The sequence below is a fragment of the Glycine soja genome, chromosome 10 (genome assembly GCF_004193775.1).
Source record: "Glycine soja cultivar W05 chromosome 10, ASM419377v2, whole genome shotgun sequence".
Classification (NCBI taxonomy): Eukaryota; Viridiplantae; Streptophyta; class Magnoliopsida; order Fabales; family Fabaceae; genus Glycine; species Glycine soja.
Window position 1 is genome coordinate 33950523 of NC_041011.1, and position 24948 is coordinate 33975470.

Consider the following 24948-nt stretch of genomic DNA (forward strand, 5'->3'; position numbering starts at 1 on the left):
TTGCTTTCTAGTCAATATGCATATTTCACTTTCATATGTTAAAAAAGGATGTACTAATATTATTAAAAAATAATGTTAAATATCAAGTGGTGCATAAATTACTATTATGTTATAAACAGAGTTGGTAATATTATTTTATATTAATGTTAAATTGAAGTGAAAATAATAATTTTCAACTAAAATATGTTAAACAAAATTTAATAAAAGTTATTTTTTAAATAATATAACATAATAATTATGTAAGTTTAATTGATAGATTTTAAATTATGATAATAGATTAAAAATAAAAAACCATCGAATCAAATCACAAAAGATTGAGTTAATTTAATTTAAATTTGATAATATACTTAAATCAAATTACATATTTATTTTATGTTTGATTCATATGACTTTTTTTGGCTAAAAGTCAAACTAAATCTCATGGTGAACATTCTTATCGGAGATGGTCATACTTCAATTGTTTTTAATAGACTTAAATAAATTTTTAATTTTTACATAATTACATTTTTTTTATATTTTGATCCTCTTAAAATTATTTGTTTATTTGTCTTCCAATTATATATTTTTGCTACATTTACAGTCCTTCACATAATAATTTATTGAGAAATAGTTATGTGAGTAGTAAAGATTAGTGAGTAGAATTCATATTTCCTAAATAATAAAATTTAAAATGAATTGTTTTCTAATATAATGAAATTTATATAAAAAATTATAATTTTATAGGAAGTAAAATGGTACGGTAGAAACAAAGTCAAACAAAAAAATATAGAGACCAGATAATTCTAAAATACCAAAACAAAAAATAATAATTTTCTTTTATTAATATTATGTTGATCCGATTGGAATTGAGTTATATAATTATTTAAGCAAGGTTTTTGATGTAATTCTTGTAAATGAAAAAAATATAATTAAAAAAAATTATAATAAAAATATAAGCATATTACTTGACTAAAAATAATCATCAATGAAGTCTTAGTAAATATATATCACATCTATTAAAGAAGAAGAAGAAAGCAATAAAAAAAACTTTTAAGCCTTTTTAAAAATTTAAAACTAAAAGCCCAATCAATTGCACCCCAATTCAGAAAAAAAAAAAAAAATCAATTGCACGCAATCCTCCAAGTGTTTTTTTACTGCAATTGCACCCCAAGTTTAACCCCCTAATTCTTTTTCTTTTATGATAAAGTTGAACCCCCTTCCTATGTAGGTACGTAGGTGTATCGAGTAAAATGATGTGAATGGGGAAATTTTATGCTACATATATTTGGTAAGATATTTTAATTAAATTTTATTTTTTTATTAATTAAAAAGTTTAATAATTTTTAATATTTTTAAAATGATATTTGAAGTAATTGTTTTTTTATTTTTATTTCTAATTTTTTATATTTTTTCTTTTTATTTTTAATATATTTATCAAAATTCATATTTATTTTTTTAAATAAATCATGATTTTTTTTATCATTTTATATTTTTTAAAAATATTTTAACATTTAATTTTATCAAATACTTTTAATTTAATAAATTAACTTTTTCAGTTTTCAACCAATTTTTTGACATAATCTTGATATTCTTATTTTTTTTATGTAAAATTCCTACACCCTTGGCCTTTTGTTTAATTGTCAAACACTAATTTGGCCACCCCTTTGATTCTTGCCAAACTAATGAGAGAAGCGTTCTCCCTCTCCCCTTATTTTGCATGTTTCTTCATTTTATAATTGAATTATAATTATAACGATCCACAAAAGTTCTGTCAAAAAATAAAACGACCCACACAAAACTTTAATTATGACTTGAGAAAAATTAGGAGATGTGGCAGAATGTGATTCAAAATTGTTGCATAACACTAATATCAATAGCCTAAGTATGTAGCTGTTTTTTCGGGGGTTACAAGCATTGGAGATATCCAAACCAAAACTCCTTCGACCCAAATCAACCATTTTCTTCTCCATTCCTACCCATTTTTCTCTCTGGCTCATTCAGCCCCTCTCTTCATTCTCTAGGTATATTGAGATCCATAATTTGTTTCATAGTTTTTGAAGATGGGGCAACAATCTTTGATCTATAGCTTTGTGGCCCGTGGCACCATGATTCTTGCTGAGTATAGCGAATTTTCTGGAAACTTCAAAACCATTGCCTCTCAATGCCTCCAAAAGCTTCCTTCTTCCAACAACAGATTCACCTACAATTGTGATGGCCACACTTTCAATTATCTCGTTGAAAATGGAGTCAGTACGTCATGCATATTTGGATTTTGCATCATATTAAGTTGACCGTGCATAATCTCATTATGATTAAATCTATTTTGGTATAGATCTTGCAATTTCCCGTTTTTGTTTATACTCATTTTTTATTTGAATTGTGAAAAATAATTGTCTCTTTCCCGATCTAGATTTAGATGATAATTTTCTCATGGATCTTAAATCTCAAATATATGCATAAAAAGTGGAAATTTTTTTTTCTTTCTACTAAAAAAACAAATAAGAGATTAATGTAGGCAACTCAATACTTGAAGAATCATTTAAAGGATATATGTTTTCGTGTGCAACCTAAACATCCAAGATGGTTCATATATATATATATATATATATATATATATATATATATATATTTGAAGGAAAATGATATTGATATAATGATGCTTCCACTAATGAATTTTAACTCAATTGATTGAGTATGATGTTGAATATTATTTAGTATTATCTAAATTGATGCTAAAAAAAAAACCAAAACTAAACCTCGGTTACAAAAAATATGAAACCCCCCAAAGTGATATTATGTTCTTTAAAAATACCCAAAATGGTAAAAAAAAGTCTTGCTCTTACATTCTTGCTTTAGGATTTTGTGTTACTTGATTGTTGCACATTCTGGGTTTCTTGGTTTTGGTTCAGTGTTGCCTTATTTCTTGGTGATTTCTATTTCTTTCTCTTGGATAGGTGATTCGAACCAACACTATTTACTTTAATTTTAAAGGGAATGAAAATTTAATCAAATTCTACATGGATCAATGTTTCATAATTAGCTTCGATGGATTTTGTTATAAAATATTTGGTTTATTTTGGATGTTGTAGCCTACTGTGTGGTCGCTATTGAATCTGCTGGTAGACAACTTCCCATTGCTTTTCTAGAGCGTACCAAGGATGAATTCACCCAAAAATATGGTGGTGGCAAAGCTGCAACTGCTTCAGCAAATAGCCTAAACAGAGAATTTGGGTATCCCATTTTATACCAAATTTCTGTGATAAATATATATATATAAACACACACACAAACTTGTTCTACAAAATGTTATTAGAACTGTAAACTATAACTTTAGTTTTAAGCCACTCATTCAATTATTATTTTTAGTTCAATTACAAGAGTTTAATTAACTTTTTATAGTATTATTGTTAAAATATTAACATCATACTTCCTAACACACTCATTTAAATATATTATTTAAGATTGATTAAAATTTATTAAAAATCACAATTTTTTTTAGTCTCACTTCTTATTTAATGAGTTATTTTTCTTTTAATTTTTTAGTTTTTAATAAATTTTAATCTATAATAAAATGTGTGATATAAAAGATGTGCTAGAGAATATGTTGCTAAATATTAACACTTATAGAAATTCAGTGTGTTGCTAAATCAAATTAATGAATTGGATAATATGGCAATAAAATAAATTACATTTGTGTAAAATAAAAAACTTAAGTTGACCTCACATAAAATAAAATTCTAAAAAAATACAATGACTTTTAATAAAAAATTATACCTCCCTTAAAAAAATGAAAATTTAAACCTACCAAATAAGCATAGTAAATGTATTATTTGTGAAATCTGCAGGCCAAAATTGAAGCAGCAAATGCAATATTGTGTTGATCATCCTGAAGAAATCAACAAGCTTGCCAAAGTGAAGGCTCAAGTTTCTGAAGTCAAGGGTGTTATGATGGAAAACATTGAAAAGGTAAGACCTATACAAAATGACATTGTTTAGAGGTCTTTAACAGAGTCGATGCCATCATCCATCAAATATATAGTACTAATTTGGATTGAAAATTTACATTTTCTCGTAGGTTCTTGATCGTGGAGAAAAGATTGAGCTGCTCGTGGATAAGACTGACAACCTTCGGTCACAGGTTTCATTTTCTTCTTTATTCTTTTAGATATATTTTTAATCTAATTTACACGACTTTTTGTTCATTTTTTTTTATTTTTTTGTTAAATATTTCTTACATTATTTAAATTTTTGGTGTTAGTATATGCTGACATCATTAGTTAATTGTTTTTAATTTCTATTTCAACTTGTTATGCGATGACTTGTTATTTTATATAATTTTTAGTTTAGTCTTTATTAATATTTTCTATTTTTTATTTTAATGTCTGAGTAATGATCTCATCAGTTAAAAGTGATAAAATAATGATAGAGACTAACATAAAAAATTAAATACTATAAAATATTTTTAAAAAATAACTTTTAAAACACTAAAGTAATAATAATATATATATATATATATATATATATATATATATATATATATATATATATATATATATATATATATATATATATATATATGAAGAACCAAAAATACATCAAAACCTTTTTGTGTTGACATAGTGCATCATTCAGCTCTGTTTAATAAACCACTTGACGTATCTTTATAACTTGCTTGTTACGTTGCAGGCACAAGACTTTAGAACACAGGGCACAAAGGTGAAAAGGAAGATGTGGGTTCAAAATATGAAGATGAAATTGATTGTTTTCGGTATTGCCGTAGCATTAATTTTGATCATGTTTATGTCTATATGCCGTGGCTTCAGCTGCTTACATTAGATTTTTCTTCTTCTCTTTGATCTATTTTGCAAGATTAATTTCTTATGTTACATTTGTGCCTATTATTAATCTCATTGTTAACCATTTTTTTAGTTAATTATATGATTCACCATGAGTGGGCTGTGTCGTAGATATATTTGTCTAATATTTGCTAACTGTAATATGTACATGTCACAATATTATCTTTAAGAATAGGAGAAGTCCTCTAGGTTTTCATTGTAAACTAAACTAGTGTGGTATTAATTTTATGCAATTATTATCTTTAAAATTCTGAACTTTTATTTTAATCTACTCATCTATATCTATCTATATTCTATTCTATATCTATACAAGTCAATCCCTTAAAAAACTTGAAATGTCAAATATCAATCATACAAACATGATATGCTATCCTAAAAAAATGATATGCCACATGTCACAATATCAAGCATCATATGCCACCAGTATTTGAATGGCATTAAGATACAATTAATTATTAAAAAAATTAAAGTTCAAATTCTTATTATTATCAATTAAATAATTTTTAAGATACAATTACAATTGTCATTTTTAAAAACGTAATAATATTTAAAATAATTAATGATTAAAATATCATGTTTTTTTTCTGAATTGATAAAAAAATCATGGTATAAAATAGCTTGGTCTCCAAAAAGTGATTATGCAGGTTGATTGCAAAACTGTTAGATCATTTGAACTCCCAAATTACAGCATTTTTAGAATTCCATTGTACTGTGAAAATTGAAGACATAAAAAAGTTTTCTATGCTATTAAAAACTCTAAGATGAGTTTTATTAAGACGCAAGTCAATTATGTGACTCATAGATTCATAACTTAATTAGAGTTTCACGATATTATGTTAGCTCTTTTGTTTTTTTTTTATTACATATATTCTTGTATTGTTACCCATATATATTTACATAATGAAATGAAATAATCCTATCTATTTAAAGAAAAACATCATGGTATTCTAAAATAAAATATTCTTTAATCTCGACAACTATTTAAAGCGTGATCCTCTGTTAATAAAGGTATTTTCAATTAATTTTTTACTAAAAAAACTACAATTTTTTCACATAAAATCTATATATGTGACCCTCTATCATTTTTTTTCTTCACATTACGTTATAATAAAACGTGATATGATTCTCAATCATTTTTTTCACATTATATTATTAAAATATTTAATTATTCTATAAATTATTTAAAACAATCTTGATATTAAAAAATTGAATCAATCAATTTCTAAACAATCTAACCAATCATCTTTTAGCAAATATTTAATTATTATATAACTTATTTTAAACAATCTTGATATTAAAAATTGAATCAATCAATTTATAACCAACAATTTAATGCCAGATTATTTTAGGAACGGTAAATTAAAAACAACAAAGATAATTAATTGTTGACTCCAATAATTTCTTACTCTATTTTCTGGTTATCTTACCCTCTATTGTTTTTTTTATCATGTAAGAAATACAAGAAAGCAAGCAGAAAACAAAACTAGGATCTAGCAATGGAAACTCCAGAGGAATCAGCCAAAAAAAGCAGCAAGGTGAGGCTGGACGGAGGAGAGTCCCAAACAGAAAAGGTGTCTGAGTAAAAAGCACCATGCAGATAACATTGTTATAACCATTGTTCCAAGCTAGAAGAAGACCTTGGTATATCCCAAACAATTCAGCATTGATGTTGGTAGACAAACCACAAAAACCACAATCCAGTTGCCACAAGCATCACTAATAAGACCTCCAAAACCCTAATTTCCTGGGTTGCCGAAGGAACTCCCATCCGTATTGACTTTGATAGAATCCATAGGAGGTGAAGACCAACAGATGTACCTAACAGCCTTGGAGAGGTGCTGAATGATGAGACTTGAGAGTCTGAATTTGGCTGGTGATGTACCAATCTGGCCAATCGTGATCCTCAACTATAATGGCACCTAAATAAAATTATTTAGGAAACAAATAAATAACATTTATTTTCGACAACTATTTGAAACAATAATCAAATAAGTAATTATTGAATGACCGAAGTTACCAAAATATTTAATGTTGGTAAAGGAAATAACGAAAATTTTGAAATAAATTTAATTAGTTTTTTCAGAAATTAATTTCGCCTAACCCGTATTTAATGTTATTTAAACACACTAATAGTATTAAGAAGCACACAAATTTTCTTTGCATTTTCGATTTAAACTTTTGTCTTTATATACACCCTCAACTAAATGACACCTAAATGTGACAATCTTTCTAACGTTAATATGTCAAGAGAGACATGAAATTTGATTGTCACTTGTCAGAGTCATCAGACTTTGAAGAATCATGAACAAATAAACGAAAAAATTATCTACTCTATTGAGATGGTTCTCATGAACCAAAATGTAAGTTAATCATGCATATTATTATTATTTTCCTATAAATTATGTATTTTTTACCTCTGATTTCTTTCATGTAAGCATGTTTAACTTAATATGACATTTATTTACCAAAATAAATTTATTTAAATGGATGAATATTTATGAGAATAATTTAATTTAAAAAAAAAGTGATTTTAAATTTATTTTAATCCAGACTAAAATTCAAAATGGTAGATTAATTTAAAATGAATAATTATTTACAAAAATAATTTAATATAGCATCTATTTTCTGAAATAAAATAATATTTAATCAATTTATGGATGTAATTAATATGAAAACTAATTTTGCTAATAATTCAATTTATTCACTGTCACTATATCGCCACCTCCTTCCTCCCTAGACATCATAACAACAGTCAACACCACTATATCCACCCAGATCAAGCCTCCCACCGACCATCAAGCCTCACTATTGGAAAAAAGACCTTTTACGGCATTGGTTTAATGATGGTCGTATAAAAATCGATGTCATAAGTAAAACGGTGATATTTTTTATAAATAATTGTAATTTTTTAAAGGTGGTTTTCTCAAAACCTTCTTTGAAAATACTTTACGACATCAGTTTTTGAAAAATCAATGTTAAAAACAAGATTTTAAAGATGATTTTTAAAAACTTGTCTTAAAAAATGTGTTTTCCCACCATTAGTGGAGAAAGGCCATTCCATGATGGTTCTTAGTCACATTCAAAGATGGTTTCAAAATCATCTTTGAAGGCAACGTCGTGGAAAACCTTCAATTTCGACGACGGTTCCTTAAAAATTATCTTAGAAAAATCATCTTTTTAAGACGGTTCTTAGTTAGGAACCGTATTAGAATGTTATCCTTCTAAGATGATTCTTAACTAAGAACCGTATTAGAAGGACACTACTAAAAAAAAGGTCTTCTACATCGATTCTAATGGTCTTTCTACATCGGTTATGACACGTGGTGATAGACCCTTGTCGTTGAATAACAACATTGGTTCAAGAACCGTCTTTGAATGGCATTGGTACGAAGACGGGCATGGTGCTAGACCCGTCTTAGAATGGGGATTGTTCTACATCAGTTGTAGATGTACAACCGATGTAGAATGTGAGTTTTCTACATTGGTTCTAGTGGCGAAACCGATGTAAAATGGGTACTATTTCTACATCGGTTATCAATCAATCGATGTAGAATGGGGATGGTTTCTACATCGGTTATTAGTCAACCGATATAGAATTGGAAGGGTTTTTCCATCGGTTATTAGTCAACCGATGTAGAATGAGGAGATTTTCTACATTGTTTATCAGTGAACCGATGTAGAATGAGGCTTTTTTTTTATTATTTTTGCGAAATTTATAAACCCATGTCAAATTTCAGCTATTAAATTAGAAGATGAACAAGTACAAGAAGCTACATTGCTTATATGTAATACAATACAAATATAATGAATAAATACAAGAAGCTATATGTAATACAATACAAATATAATGAAATTCAACAAAATATTTTGAATATGTCTAATTTCCTAACCAACAGTCTGTGTAGGTGCTACACCTCCAGTTTCAATTGCAGTGGCAGGAATGGAATCCCTGACAAAATGCATTGTCTTAGGACCCCTGCATGTTGTATAGATTGTAAGTATAACATGATAGGAATATAAAAAAATGCATAGTAAGCTAATATATTTTCAGCAAACACTTTGGCTGCACAAAGTCAAAGCAGTAATGTGCACCAAAACAAGTTTGATATCTCTCATAATATATCCCACCACAACTAGGCGGCACAAGAAAACACAACTCAATGTAAGATGCACTAAGTATGCCAATAATAACAGTGACAATACCCAGATGCCACTAAAAGTGGTCCTTGATAATGTTGTTCAGTATGAATTAGAGAGTAAATTTCAATGTAATGTTCATAATATTTATAAAATTGACATGACTATATAGTGGTCCCAGCCACTCAGGTAGTAATACAGAACATTCAATCATAGTGAAAGAGAGGAGAAAAGAGTATCTAAAATTATGCCATAAATATCCACAGATACGATAGACCAACCAAAATCTCAATTTTCCACAAGGATAAGAAGAACATTTAAAGAGATATCAAACTTGTGTTTATGCATATATTTTTTAATACTTTATAAAAGATAACCACATGTTCAGCCCAATTCCACCTGTGATTACAAAATCTCACCAACAGCTTTTACCTAGGTCATGTAAGAGCTTGTACAAGTTACCATAGAAGCCGTAGATGCAAAAATTAGATTGAAACTCTCTATTTCCTACACTGGCAGGAAATAACTGATTGGTTTGTTGAAGTGGAAGAAATATTGAACAGCCCAAGGCAGAGATAAATTGCTAGGATGACAAATGCACACAGACAACAACAAGAAATGGTTCTTAAATTTTCTTTCAATAGAAAGTACATAAAAGATTATTATACCCTGAGATATTAAATATATTAACATACTTACAAAATAAGATTATAACTTTCAAAATTAAATTATGTTATAATTATTAAAAAATGGTTCTTAAATTAGGAAGATTAACGACATGAACCTGATTATCACGGTACCAAGTTCGCCTCCTTGACTTTAAAGGTAATCCCAGAGCCTCAACGCAATATCGTGTTCCTATCATCGGCACTCTTCCATCTACGTCTCTAGTGTACCAAAAACAAAATTAATTAAAAAATAAATAAAACATGAAATTGAAATAACCAAAAATTCTATCTTTAAGTTTTTGATGTACTATACTATTTTTTTCATATGTGAGTAAAAATTCTTTATGGCCAACAAATGGAAACAAAGCCTAATTAATGCGAGTCATGATATAAGAATGATGATTCCAAAAAGGAAATCACGATAAAGGGCATAATCCCTACATATAGGGCACATGAGTACGTGACACTTTCGCTGAAAGCAAGCTGTAATCCCTCATTTCATTTAATGCACATTCTTTATATCTTAAAGCTAAACAACCATATGTATCAGTTATGAAAATTATTAGATGGTGGGAATTACTAAGATAAAACTTTGATTTTTGATTAGAGAATAAAGCCAAAAACATGTGAAGAACTACATCTAAATTTTATCCTTTTTTTTCCCCTTCCTAATTAGAGTGTTTACCTACAATAAAACCTTTAAGATTAATAAAGGGGTATTTGCTCCCATCTTTGTTTCGATCAAAGATTAACTCTACAAGCTGAGGGATACAGTGACCTGGAAAATATGGACACTGAAAATATGGTTATGCCAGCCAATAATATACTATGTGACAGAGGTATATCATGGTGAAGTTAAATACTAACCATCCCCAAAGATTTGTTGGTTATTATTTCCCTGTTACGTTCCTAAAGATAATGATTTTATTTGTTTGGTGTGTCTCCTCCAACATGTTTTCTCTGTTTGGATTTTTAGTTGCATCCTTAGTTTTGCTTTGTTTCTAATTGGCAGATTCACCCTTCTTTCTCTTAGACGATTGTGTTTGGTTTGTTTTGCCCCTCTTTGCTGTGTTTTGTGACTGCGGTTATGCTCAGTTTGCTATGATCCTCTTCTAGTTTGGATGCTGCACTTGGAATGTGTTGCATTTCCCTTCTTATTTGTCAACTGCATTTGGTTAACTGCACTCCTCTTCTAGTTTAGCGACCAAGCTTGCATCCCTCTTCTTTGGTGGCTGCGCATGTTTTGTTATGTCCCTTTTCTTGTTTGGCAGCTTCCCTTGATTTTTTAGGGACCTGTTGTTAGATGACTGTGCTTCGCACCCCTCATATTGTTTGGCGGCTGCAGTTGGTTTGCTTTTCCCCTCTTCTAGTTTAGTAGCTGTGATTCGTTTGTTGCGCCCCTCTCTTCTTACTTGAAAGTTGCTATTGGTTTGTTACACCTCTCTTCTTGTTTGACTACTCTATGTTTGATTTGTTGCAACCCTCTTCTTGTTTGGGGTTTGTTGTACTCATCTTGTTTGGTGGCTATGCTTGGTTTCTTGGGTCAACCCTAGTTGTTTTGTGGTTGTGCTTAGAATCTAGACTATTTTTACCCCAACCTAGTTAAGGATTTGTTTGTTTTCATAAATAAAAAAAGGATTTAATTATAACACGCCTAAAGCTTAATAAGCTTCAGCCTTCATTTTGAATGAGTGTTGAGATAGTGAAGGAAATATCATTGAGATATTTGGTATAATTAGGGAATACTGTCCATTCATGTAATTAAGGAAATTCCAGAAATTTCAGGAGTGTTTGAGTTGATACCATATCAAAACCTTAGAAAATGAATAAAAAAACTGTTTATAAAAAAATGATAGTAGGAAAAGGCTTACCTTAGCTCTCATTGAGTGATCAAGCAATATATTAGCAGATTTCAAATCACGATGAACAACGGGTGGGACTGCCTGTTCCATGCATATTCATGTTAACCAAGGACACTTTCATATAGAATAAGAGAAAATATAACATTAAACATACCCCTTCATGAAGGTATTGTATTCCGTGTGAAATATCAACAACAATTTACAGCCTTTCATCCCAACTCAGTTCCTTTTCTTCACCTACATGCATGCATACCACCAACTATTCTCAATAGATATTAAAGACAACTTTATGTATAAGATTAAAGGGTTAAAACTTCAAATATAAAGAAAAATTCCTTTGTTGTGTCTTATACATGGAAAAGATGAAAAATACATTACATATACTAATAATTATGGACTACTAAAAACATGTAAAAGAAAGCAAGATCTTCCTGTCTGTTTGGTGAGATTATCATGCAAGTCTTGATATATAACTATCACATAAAAAAAATCCTAAGACGAACGTGAAAGATCTTCTGCTTACCATATAAAAGGTTTTGTAAAATTCCATTACTCATGAACTCGTAAACCAGCATAAACTATCCTTTATTTATGCAGTATCCTAACAAATTTACAAGATTCCGATGATGCAGTCTTCCAAGCAGAAGCACCTGGATCAACATCTCATTAAAAACACAGTGGAAATAAGTGGTGATTAATGTTAAATTCATGGAGTAATACTTGGAGTGGCCCCAATAAGAACCAATATTATTACATTAAGTGAAACCCAGTAGAAATAAGTGGTATCCCACTGTTTTAATTAATTATATCATCTGGCAAATAAAGGAACTTATTGCCTCAGTAGGATTTTATGTGCCAATGATGATGACCATATGTAGAATGCAAATATAAACTAAATAAATTTTTAGGTCATTTTTAGGAATGTATGTTTCAAAACAGAATTCAAAACTTCAAATCAACCAGCACACCATACCATACCTTTTGGGAAATGAGTAAACTTGGGTTAAAGTATGAACATCAGACTATTTAATGTATATGGTATATAAATCACAAGTGAAGTTCCAAAAGAAAAGAAAATTTCCGCATCCCACAAACCTTGTATTAAAGTAATCCTTTGTGAAGATCTTTTCAATAACCCAAAAAACAAAGTAAAAAGTTGTTAGCAAATACTTCTGTTTGAAATTCTTTCTCCCCTTGTTTTGAATTGGGTCCAAGCATCTTCACAGCTACCACCTCTCCTGTAGGCATCATGGCTTTATAAAATGTGCCAAAGGATCCTTCTCCCAATGCATTTGTGAAGTTTTGTGTAGCCTTTTGAATTTCTCTATAACATGTAAAATGTCAGATAGCCCATTGCAAATATTGATGTCCTTGGATGCTTTTTTTTTAATCTAAGATATCCCAAGTCCTATTTTCTCTTTTTTCTTCCAAAATAACATGCAATGTAAATAAAGTTTTGCAAGGTGGTTGCTCTTACATACAATGGAACTTCATCATAAAAGGACATAAAAAACATCACATTTCCACAAATCAAGTAATCAACACTTCTTTAATGCAACAAGTATACGATTTAAATCCTAATAGTAGCTATCCAAAAACAAAACATTTTGGAAGAAAGAAAGAAAGAAAGAGTAGGGCTCATGCTCAAGAGAGAAATGTACTTGTATGAGTACTTCAGAATGCCTGATACTGAAGCAAAACCATCTTTATTCTGATGACTCCTTAGCTGATTCAAGTAGTTTGTCAAATATGGCCACTTTAATGATTCAACAAAATTAGATGAGGTTGGGATTCTGTAAAGGAAACTCACCCACAATATTATCCTCTAATATGGTGAGATCAGAAGATGTGTTAGTATATGAAAATCCAACTCCCACAGGTGACTCCACAAATAACAAATTTGCTTCTACAAGGTTTTCAAATTTTTGAGTAAGCAAAATAAATCCTCAATCTCTCCCTTTCTTAATACTTATTAGCACAGTCATAACATAAACTGTATAACAATTGATTGTCAAAAAAAGAACATACTACAAAGTCCAAAGATGGAAATAATATACAAATGTACTATGTACAAACCTCGAATCCAGGAGTGTGTGTTGAAATGTAGTCCTTCCCCATTTTTGTTGACTATAAGAGGTCCAATCTCAACAACTGCACCATACCCAATAGAGGAGCATCCGAGTCCTTCCAAGCAAACAAATTAATCAAATGAAATGATATCAATATAATAGGATCTCTAATCTAGTTATAACCTTAGTTGTAAAGTGGAAAAGTATGTAATAATATGAGAATGGCGGTTGACGTGTGACAACCTTGATAAAAAACAATCACATACCTCCATTGAGCCAGAGAAGGAGAGGCTTCTTGGATGGTTCAGATTGAGCTTCAAAGAACCAGTAGAAAAGGGCCCTTCCATGGTTTTCATTGATAGTGATGTAACTTGAAAAGTGTGAGACTGAGGGGCTTGAAGGTTGGACAGGAAGATCAATTATTCAATCAAACCAATTTTATCGATGACAACACAAACAACAAACTTGCACCTGAGTACTTACTGCACGACCGCTGGAGTGAACACCAACCTTGTGGCTGCCTATGTAGACCTACACAGACAATGACAAGCTTGCGGCGGAGTGAAGGACCAAGGTATAAGAAGGTTGCGGCGGAGTGAAGGACCCAAGCAGGAACATGTCGAACACTGACCTGCATACAATTAGAGTTGCACAACAAAAAACTGATCCTATATTGGGACCAATACAAAACGCAACCCAAAAGCAGTGCACAGTAATAACGTAAACAAGTCACATAATCATGTAACGATGCCGAATTAAAAGTCATGACCAGACATAATGATGTGTCTTAATCAATGAAAAGGTGCTTAATGTTCCTATGCCATCTAAATTTGTCTAATTTACATCCATTTTCCAACTTCTAGAAAATAGGCTGCCCATTTCTTGCGTAGTGTCGTCATGATGTCAGTGTCTAATGGTGTTCCATCAGAAAAAAACTACAAAGGGGAAGAAAATAAAATTTAGTTAGTACATCAACCATTTAGGTACGATTTCATACTACACAAATTCATTTGTTAGTCTAATAGAGGACATACGTTGTGGAGTTCATTTTTCAAACCGCCGCTGACGATGCACCACATCCAATGCATCACATAATATCCACACTCATATGCTCTGGGTTGTACATGGCTCTACATGCAATATAAGCGCTCAATAAATGTTGGGTCATTCCAATTGAAACATCAGACTTATTTCAAATTTTCAAAAATACAGGGATTACGGTATACCTTAGCCTCAATCCATTGAGGTGGAGGTGGAGGTGCATTGTCCTTGTCTTGGAAATTACTGCATATTTTCTTCATTGCACTAAGTTTGAAAATAACAAAAGCTGTAGTTAACATGTAATGTTTTGACTAGTAAACTACAACTAATGACCAATGCTAAATTGAATAAGGTTGAGAAGTACTTGTTCATTGCAAACTTAATGTGAACATCAGGCTTTCTTCGTACAAAACAGAACCATACTACAATGTTCTCTTGTGGACACAACACAAGAAGTTGCCAATGTGCCCTGAAGTCAACAACATGAAATTCACCATCAAACTAATGCAAACACATTGATAACAACCACATGAATAGACTTACTGATTGAAGTAAGGTCCTAAGTAGACTTCTCGATGTGATTCCTTGACCCACGTTTCTATGTACTGTTGACATTCTTCACGCGTGTCCTTTGTGTAGCGTATAGACTAGGGCTCAAGGAATCCATACACTGGAGCAAAACCAATGCTTGTACTCCAATCATTCATAAACCTGTTTTAAACATAATCAACAATATTCTTAGACAAATATGGAATGGACAATAACATATGACAACCACTCAAATAATATGATTTACTTACATCATCCACAACTACAGTACAAATATGTTTAAACATTTGTCACCTAAAATGATTTTAGTCACATCTGCATGTGTGATGAAAAAACCATTTGTGGAATTAGGTAACCCAAATTTCGCCCCGTCCCATGCCAACTCCATTGGCTTTGTGTAAACCACATATGACTTCTTAACCAATTCTCCTAGTGGGTCATCTGTGGCCACAGAAGTGAACCTGTTCGGCTCTCCAACAGACTTCGATGGTGACTTATCGGGTCCCACGACCACCTATGATAATAGAAATTAGTGTACATGTAATTATGCATGTCAACAAATAGAACAGATTCATAGGAGAAAAAAACTAACCTCATTAGTTACTTTCCGAACAAGATGTGTTGGCCATGCGATGAATGTGCCAACGACCTGCTCAAGAATCCGAACCTCTGATGTAGGAATAGGGACCTCAGTATGAGGCATGTATGTTCTGACAAAATTCACCTTAACAACGTCATTTGCATAATGAACATTGTGTATGATGGATGAATTCTCGAACACTTTTCCCAAGCCCGCAAGCACAATATTTTGCCCAACAACTACGAACAAGCCCATCAGATCATCATCAACATTGAAAATCTCTTTAAGTAATTCGCTTCCATCAAGTCCAGCGCAACTACCTTTTGTGCTGACACACGCAAGTAAAACTTGTATTTCTGGCGCCTCAATGGGGGCTGACTGATGTGATGCAATATGAGATAGCTCTATTTTCAGTGCTTTTTTTTAACTCTTGCTTCATTATCTCCAAATTTTGCCACTATTTTTCTTCAATTGCCCTCATCCAAGCCTCTTGTTGCTGCTTGTGTTCTTCTTGTACCTCCTTTCTTATCTCATCCTGTACCTCCTTTCCTATGTCATCCTTAATTCCACCGATGATTTCAGCCAACTGTTGCTGGCTGATCGATGGTGAGGATGTGCTAGAAGCACATGAGGCTTGGCCAAAGTATTGGCTTATTGTGACACCTGTCCCTATGACGCGAACACGGCCTGGATGCTCAGGTCGGCCAAGGGCCGTGTTGAGTATGTCCTGTCGCCCATGTGGAACAAAACTCCCCTGTGTTGCTTGTTCCTGTAATGAATCCTACATGGATATACAATTGTTGAATTTGAATAAAATAAAGTTGACTAGGTTAGCTAACCATTATTTGGAAATGACAGTAACCAAAAAATACATGAACTCACAATTTTGTCTGCAATTTCTTGTGCCACTTCAGACGTCATTTGGCCATACCACTTTGTGCGGGCGATCTTCCACTTCAAGTGTCTTACTACTGGGGATGGTGGGTCAACGTTGAGTGTTGGGTTTTCAGTAAATGGATGTTCCTCATGTTGACGCTTGCTCTTCTTCTCCATAAGTTTCTTGTTAAGCAGTTCATACCCTCCACGAGACAGTACGTGCGGGCAGTCATTAAATTTTTGAATTTCCTGGGCCTTCTTTCGTATACCCTTAAAAACAAAAGCTTGTACTAGTCATATATATGTTACAAAACAATCAAAGCAAAAATTGAATCGATTATTACAGATATAGGAATACTTAAACATACCTGCCAATTAGGGGTTTTGTGGCTTTTTGCAAATTCTGCCCATGTTTCTGGATCAAGGCCATACTTGATCGTAGGATCAGATATTTGCCAACCTTCATTGTCAGCAAAGACAAATTTTGAAGTCAATGAAGACTTAAATTGCCTCCATCTTTGATCGAGGCCGTACCCGAATCAAATAAACATGAAAATGCAGTAACTAGGAAGTGATCCTAGGTCGTTTCCCAACGAGCAATGACAAACCAAATGTTCATAATATACTTGCGCAGTAACAGAAACGATTAGGGGGGGGTTTGTTTGTTTCGTGATTAAAGAGCAAAACAAGTAAACTGGAATATGAGACTACTAATATTAAAAACGGGTTGTTTCCTCTGATTCAGAAGCCATTCTCTTATCCTGAGTTATGGAGAATTCGTCCCTAACAGTCAACCACTTAATCCAACCCTATTTCAATTTACTAAGCGAAAATCAACGTAGGGTTGTCAATACGTGATTAGGCACCACATACACCAGTTACCCCTTTGTCCATTAAGCATGAACGCAAGTTAGGCTCAGAGGCAATTAATTGAACACGAAGCGTGCACTGATTAATGCTCACGAATTTGGGATAGCTGGTGAAGGGAAAACTACCAGGAAACCACATTACAAACGAAACCTCAAAGAGAGTTGGGCTTTGTCCTCAAAAGGAAACAACACTAGAAAAACTAGCCTTCCATAGATTCAAACAGAAAACGCAAATGAAACATGAAGCAGAAACGTAAATGAACAGAAACATAAATGAACAGAAATGTAAATGAAACAGAAACGTAAATGAAAGTAGAAGAAGAAGCAAGAACGAAATTGTAATTAGAAGCAGAAAATGGAAAATTGCATTAAGAACGAAAATAGTTGCCTTAGAACAGAAGAACGTGAAAAACCTAAAACAAAAGCTCTGAATAATAAAATAGCATAACAGAATAGCCTTGCACGAATCCTAAGGCTGCTATTTAAAAAGAGTCACTCAAAGTCACTGGGCCCTATTACAATACTCTGGCCCAAAACGAAATAAACACTGAACAACATAAAATAAAATTGCGAAATTTCCTAATTAGAAATTAACTAAGGTAAGCGCTGCTTTATTTGCCCTCTTCAAGTCCATAACCAAAATCCGGATTAAGCCCAATGTTTCATTAATTCCTGAAATTAGATTAAAAACATCAAATTAGCTAAATGAGCCCAAATAATAAAACTGCCTGATTAATTGACAATTAAGACCAATCAGTAAGTAAAATGGTGCAAAAAGGGTTTAGAAAATAGAAGAAAATGATGGCACATCAATCTTGTTGCAACTGTTGACATCACCTTCTTTTTTGCAATCTCACCTTCAGGGATATCAAATTTGCGCTGCACAACAAAAGGTGTTATGTAACAATGGGTAAATGAATCCTTTAAAAGTAAATTAACAACAAAATCATGAATGGAAGTGTATTTAGAATGACTTACCAAAATATCTTTCCATATTAAGGTCTTTAGATCATCGGGGACAACATTCCAATTGACGTGTACAATAGGAACTTTTTCCCTTGCGACAACCCCTAAATAACTGTGAAATTTCTCTTTATGAGGCCTTGACCCTCTACCTGTAGCCGAATTCACGTTCACAACTGGCCATGGGCCATCTAAGCATCTAGTCGTCAGACTTTTGAGCCTTGTGGATTGTCTTGTCCTTTTTGAAGTAACCTCTGGAGGGTTTTCTGATTGTGGCGGGGACGTTGGTGGTGTTGCCATGGCCCTGTGAAAAAAAAAACAAGTGTAATAAATATGTCAAATTCAATGATGTAATAAGGTGCATGAATTTCAAAACAACTTAGCAATTTATGCATGACAAATGTTACAAATGTTAAGTAATACTTATATGGTTGTGCTTACATAGTTACGTACGAATGTTCTCCCATAAACCTTCATCATGATCAGTACGATTTGCATATACATCATCCTCTTGTTGTTCAACAGTAGTTGAAGGCATATCTTTGGAGAAAGGCGGCATGTCAGTGACATCAAGTGTTGATCCATCAACATGGTGACTGATACAAATTGTTCTCCTTTGCAAAACCACTGTCCATCTAGAGTTGCATGGATCTTCTACATAAAACACCTGTCGAGCTTGCGCTACCATTATGAATGGGTCGTCCTTGTAACCAACTTTTGTAAGGTCTACTAAAGTGAATCCCATTTTGTCTTCATGCACACCTGTGTTTCCATTCACCCACTTACATTTGAAAAGAGGTACTCTAAATTCACCGTAATCAACCTCCCAAATCTCTTCAATGACTCCATAGTAAGGCATGCAAGCTTCAATGGGATTATTGTCAGCAGCACTGAAAAAGTGCCAATTGACCATCAACACTGACCCCGCTGTTTTGCACACTACTTTTATCATCCTTGGACTTTGTGTAGAAAGAATGCTAATTGATATCATATCTCTTCCAAGTTGGAACATTCATATTTGGACCCACAGCTAGAAATCTTAATGTGTTTGAAGCACTGTCATCGGTGAAGATTGTTTGTCTAAACCAGGGTATGAAAGTTCTATTGTGCTCTTGCAACAACCTCATCATGTTTATTTTTGAGTGAATACGACTAAGATGTTGTTTGTGAGCATCTATGTAAGGGATTGTCTCAGCTGTGTTGTGTAATACATATAGATGAGCTTGTGCCAGCTGTTGGCGATCCATGGTTACAACATTGAACCCCCATGTGCCCCTACCTTGAATGGTGCAGTCATGACGACTTTGAGGAAGTCCCACTGGTGTAGCCGTTTCTATATATTGTGAAAAAAACTCAATAGCTTCCTCTGCAACGTATCTTTCAACAATGCTAGCCTCTGGTCGATATGGATTTTTTGTACATTATTTCAACACCTTCATGTAACGTTCAACTGGATACATCCATCGTAAAAACACGGGCCCACACAACCGAATCTCACGTACAAGATGAACAATTAAGTGAACCATGATGTCAAAAAATGATGGAGGAAAATACATTTCTAATTCACATAGGACAATGACTGCCTCGTTCTCTAAATCATCCAATTGTTTTGGATCAACGACCTTACGACAAATTGCATTAATGAAAAAACACAAGCGGGTGATCACAACCCTTACTTTTTCAGGCAATATACCACGAACAGCCGCTGGCAACAATTGTTGCATTAACACATGACAATCATGAGATTTCAAGCCAACCAACTTTAAATCATTAACTGACACAAGGCTCTTGATATTGGAAGAGTATCCTTGTGGGACTTTCACATTTTTAAGACAATGTCAAAATTGTTTTTTCTCCTTAGTTGACATTGTGTAACATGCTGGGGGCAAATAAGTTCGCCGACCTTGTGATTGCGGATGCAATTGTTCTTGTATACCCATATCGACCAAATCCTGTCGACATTTCAGACCATCCTTTGTCTTGCCTTTGATGTTAAGAAGGGTGCCAAGAAAACTATCACAAACATTCTTCTCCACATGCATAACGTCGAGACAATGCTGAACATGTAGATTGGTCCAATAAGGAAGATCAAAGAACACTGACCTTTTTTTCCAAATGTTCTTGTTAGCATGATCCTTCCGTTGTGTCTTACCAAAAACAGTTACGATGTCTTTCACCCGATCATACACTTCATGGGGAGCTAACGGTTCCAGGGGTTTGTCAGTCTCTTGGCTACCATTAAATGCTTTCTTTAATCATCGATAGGGGTGATAATGTTTTAAAAACCTACGGTGCCATGTATAAACTGTCTTCTTCCCATGTTTAAGTTGGATGAAACTTGTGTTTTGCTCACAAATTGGACAAGCCTGATGACCTTTCACACTATATCCACTCAAATTCCCATAAGCTGGAAAGTCATTAATGGTGCAAAATATCATCGCATGCAACTTGAAAGTCTCACCCTGATTTGCATCATACACATCAACCCTGTCTACCCACAACTTGCGCATGTCTTCAATCAATGGAGTAAGGTACACATCAATATCGTTTCCTAGCTGTCTTGGACCCAATATCATCATAGACAACATAATGTATTTGCACTTCATGCATAACGAAGGAGGAAGGTTGTAAATCATTAGCAACACAGGCCATGAACTGTGATTAGTGGACAAATTACCAAATGGGTTCATGCCATCCGAAGCAAGACCAGGTCAAAGGTTTCTTGGTTCGGCTCCAAATTCAGGATACAAGTTATCATGTTGGTTCCTAAGTTATGGTTCTTTCTTGTTGGGGGTTTGAAAAAAAAAGGTAAAAGAAACTATGGTTGAAACTAGCCAAAATAAACACTAAAAGAGGTGTGAAAGATAAGGTAAAAACTAATTGGTAAAAGGAAAGCTATCTAGGCGGTTTGACAATGGAGGGTAAAGGAAATAAGCTATGAAAGTAAGCAAGAAATTAAAGTGCAAGAAATGCAAACAAGGCGGATCCTAAAAGTGTTTGGATGTCCTCATTTAAGGTTCCCAACAAAACACTCACTATCCTAAGGGAAAATTGCCTAAAATTATTACACACAAATGGAAGTGGGTGACCTGTTGGAGGCTCCCAACTTACTTCCAATGAAAGGCCTTTTTGTTACAAAATTTGAAAGCAAAACAAATTGCCAATTACAAAATTACAAAAAAACAAAGTCCTCAATTGTGGTGGCTATTCTCTCTTTAGTGTTTCACTCAATTTGGAGTGCTTCTTAGTCCCATAGTTCTTAAGGTGGTTGGCCCCTTGCTTCTTTACTCAAATTCTTCAAGATATGGCACCAATGCTCCTTTCCAATTCCCTATATGGCAACTCACAAGCAAGGAAACAAAGAGACAAGCAATAACCAAAGACAAAAAAAAAAATGAAATGAAAGCTAAACCAATAGAGTTTTAACAAGACAAATTTCCAAGGATTATTCAACAATTAAAGCAATGAAAAGCACAAAAAAAAGCAAGCTAGGACTCAAAGAGAAACTTAGAATGGCTCTAGAGTAGAGTAGAAAAACTTTAAAAAAAAGACTCAAGAAACCTCTAGTTTTGGCACTTGTTTTCACAATAATTTTCAATTGAAATTTCAGAACTAGGATTGTTATAAAATAGGCACCAATTATAGAACAAATTTTGAGCCAAAACAACAAGCACACTTTCCTTTCACTTTTTTTTTTCCTGGACACTGATTTTTCTGCCAACTTGTGCGATTTTTCTTATTTTTTCCTTTAATCCAGATCGCTTGTTTTTTTTTTTTTTTATAATTTTGGTCCAGATGTCTAGAAAATTCAGTAAAACTTTAAGCTCAAAAAACGTAGTGACCAATTCCCAGTAATTTATACAAGTTCGTATGTTCAAGCTGCCAGCACAAGCGATTTCAACCTAGAAATCAAGAGTAGTGTTTTTGTTGCTTAAGGCCTTGATAGTTACAATTTGTGTTTGCTTATGCTCAATTATCTTGAATAACACAATTCAAGAGAGCTTAAGACTTATTTTGATTCACAAATCCAGTCACAACTCAGCACCACAACTCAACTTCATCATAGGCATCATGTAGGAAACTTAGAAAACAAAAAAAGTTCAAGAACAAGACTATTTCTAGGAATTGATTTAGAACATGTTATGAACTAAATAACATGCATGAACTAGACTCAAAATTCAAAAGATAGGCTAAGAATGACAAGAATACATGAACAAATGTATCTAGAATTCAATCAACAAAATAAAATTCAACACAAACTTAGAACATAATGTGACAATTACTATGACTAAACATGACTCTAAGACAACATGGATTAAGTGATTTACACTTAGATTTTTGTGTTTTTTTTAATCAATATTTTGGAAGAACATTTAGATCTAAGGTTCAGCACAAGAATATTATGAATGAAAAATGATAGAACCTAAAATCAACACAAAAACAAGATTGAAGAGTAGATCTACAAAATTTGAACCATAGAAATGCAAGAACAAGTGTAGATCTAAGATTTAATCGGTTTATTTTTTTTGAATCTACTCTAAGCAGCACCAAACCACAAGACAATGGAGGATATACATGGAGAATAAGATGAAGAACAAGGAATTAAAGAGAATTCACCGAACAAAAAGATAGAGGAAGCAAAAGAACATCACCTAGATGAAGATGCTCTTGATACCACATGATGTAAGCTCCATCGGAGCTTGTAGGCCTAGGATCTTCTTCATCAATGGATTCCTTTGCTTCTTGGAAGATAAATGGCAGCAGAATGGAGAGGGAAGAGAGAGAGGAGACGCCACTTCAAGGAGAAGATGAGTCTAGAAGAAGCTCACCACCATAGGAGGCCATGGATAAGAGCTTGGAGGAAGAAGGAGATGAATGAAGGGAGAGGGAGAGAAGAGCACAAAATTTTGTGCTCTAAAAGAGCTCTGAAATATGAAGTTAATATTCAAATGATCAAAGTTTTAAAAAAATGCACACACAAGGCCTCTATTTATAGCCTAAGTGTCACACAAAATTGGAGGGAAATTTGAATTTCTATTCAAATTTCACTTGAATTTGAAATTGAATTTGTGGAGCCAAATTTTGGAGCCAAAATTTCACTAATTATGATTAGTGAATTTTAGCTATGGTTCAGCCCACTAATTCAAGATCAAGTTCAAGATTATCCACTAAGTATGCTTAGGTGGCATGAGACATGTAAAGCATGAAGCACATGCACAAAATGTGATTATATGATGTGGCTATGGGGTGTAGCAAGCAAATGCTCACCTCCCCCTCTAAAATTTAATTGGATTGGGCTTCTACCAATTCAATTAAATTTATTTTCCAACACACACATCAAATATTCACTTAATGCATGTGAAATTACAAAACTACCCCTAATACAAAAACTAGTCTAGGTGCCCTAAAATACAAGGGCTGAAAAATCCTACATTTCTAGAGTACCTTACCTACATTATGAAGCCCTAAATACAAGGCCCAAAAATAATGAAACCTTAATCTAATATGTACAAAGATAAGTGGGCTCATACTTAGCCCATGGGCCCGAAATCTACCCTAAGGCTCATGAGAACCCTAGGGCCTTCTCTTGCATCTTTGGCCCAATCTTCTTGGAGTCTTCTATCCAATGCTGTTGGGGGGTAGGATTGCATCAGAAGGTCAGGTCCTATCCCATTCAGGAACAAACTTTTTTTGCTTCATTCATATGTACAAGTTAAGTATGTTATGCTAAATTTGATGAAATTTTGGCAACATTTCGCATTAGTCTCCAAATACACAAAATGAAAGTGGTCACCTAAATTGACCACAATCAAGTATGCACCCAAAGAACAAAGCAATACGCAATAAACCAAAATCAAATCAAATATACCACAACACACTTAACCTATAACTATGAATGAAGTAAAAAAAAAGAGTTCCCAAACTGTCCGAACGGACAATTCAAGAATCCATACCACAACTAATCCAAACTATCCGTATTAATCATGGTATGGAATCTCAAACGGGAAACTAGGGTTCACTCACAATGCATATGTTTTTTATGAACAATAATAGTAATTTATGGAACAACAAACTTACAATCCAAATAAAATTCCTATTAACTTACATACCTAGATAGATGGCTGCGGTAATGGAAGCTTTAAATACTATCAGTTTTCTCGTGGGTTAACCAACAAAGTGTGAATTGTCCAATATAGAACTCATAAATTTCAGCCACGGAAACCACAACAATGTGTAGACAGTTGTGAAGCACAACAAATTATACATCGTTTATCAGCAACTGATGAAAATATAAATAAAATCATACATTGCTAACTCAATTGGCAAACAAATTTTATGATAATACAAGTGCTGAACCATATACAGAGGTGCATACTTTTATGGCAGGAGATTTGTGTAACCTAAGGAATGTTGAATATTTTTAAATGTTGTATGGATTAATGAAGAAGGCTACAACTCTGGGTTATAATTGTAATACCTGAGTAGGATTGATACATTC

The 24948-nt window shown here is 32.9% G+C and overlaps 1 protein-coding gene, 1 long non-coding RNA gene and 1 pseudogene across 2 annotated transcripts; 1 reads left to right on the top strand and 2 right to left on the bottom strand.

The window, feature by feature from the left end:
• The first annotated feature begins 1970 nt into the window (after nucleotides 1-1970).
• LOC114369514 (putative vesicle-associated membrane protein 726) lies at nucleotides 1971-4903 on the top strand. The gene is made up of 5 exons (XM_028326748.1): nucleotides 1971-2229; nucleotides 3069-3210; nucleotides 3825-3945; nucleotides 4055-4117; nucleotides 4666-4903. Exons 1-5 carry the CDS (start codon nucleotides 2040-2042, stop codon nucleotides 4813-4815), a joined length of 666 nt encoding a protein of 221 aa, XP_028182549.1. The 5' UTR covers nucleotides 1971-2039; the 3' UTR covers nucleotides 4816-4903.
• Nucleotides 4904-8720: 3817 nt separating this feature from the next.
• LOC114371663 lies at nucleotides 8721-13918 on the bottom strand (annotated as a pseudogene).
• A 4798-nt stretch (nucleotides 13919-18716) lies between these two features.
• Nucleotides 18717-24648, bottom strand: LOC114370735. The gene is made up of 2 exons (XR_003657913.1): nucleotides 24560-24648; nucleotides 18717-18753 (listed from the first exon to the last, which is right to left on the bottom strand). It is a non-coding gene; the product is annotated as an uncharacterized LOC114370735 (long non-coding RNA).
• Between the last annotated feature and the right edge of the window lie 300 nt (nucleotides 24649-24948).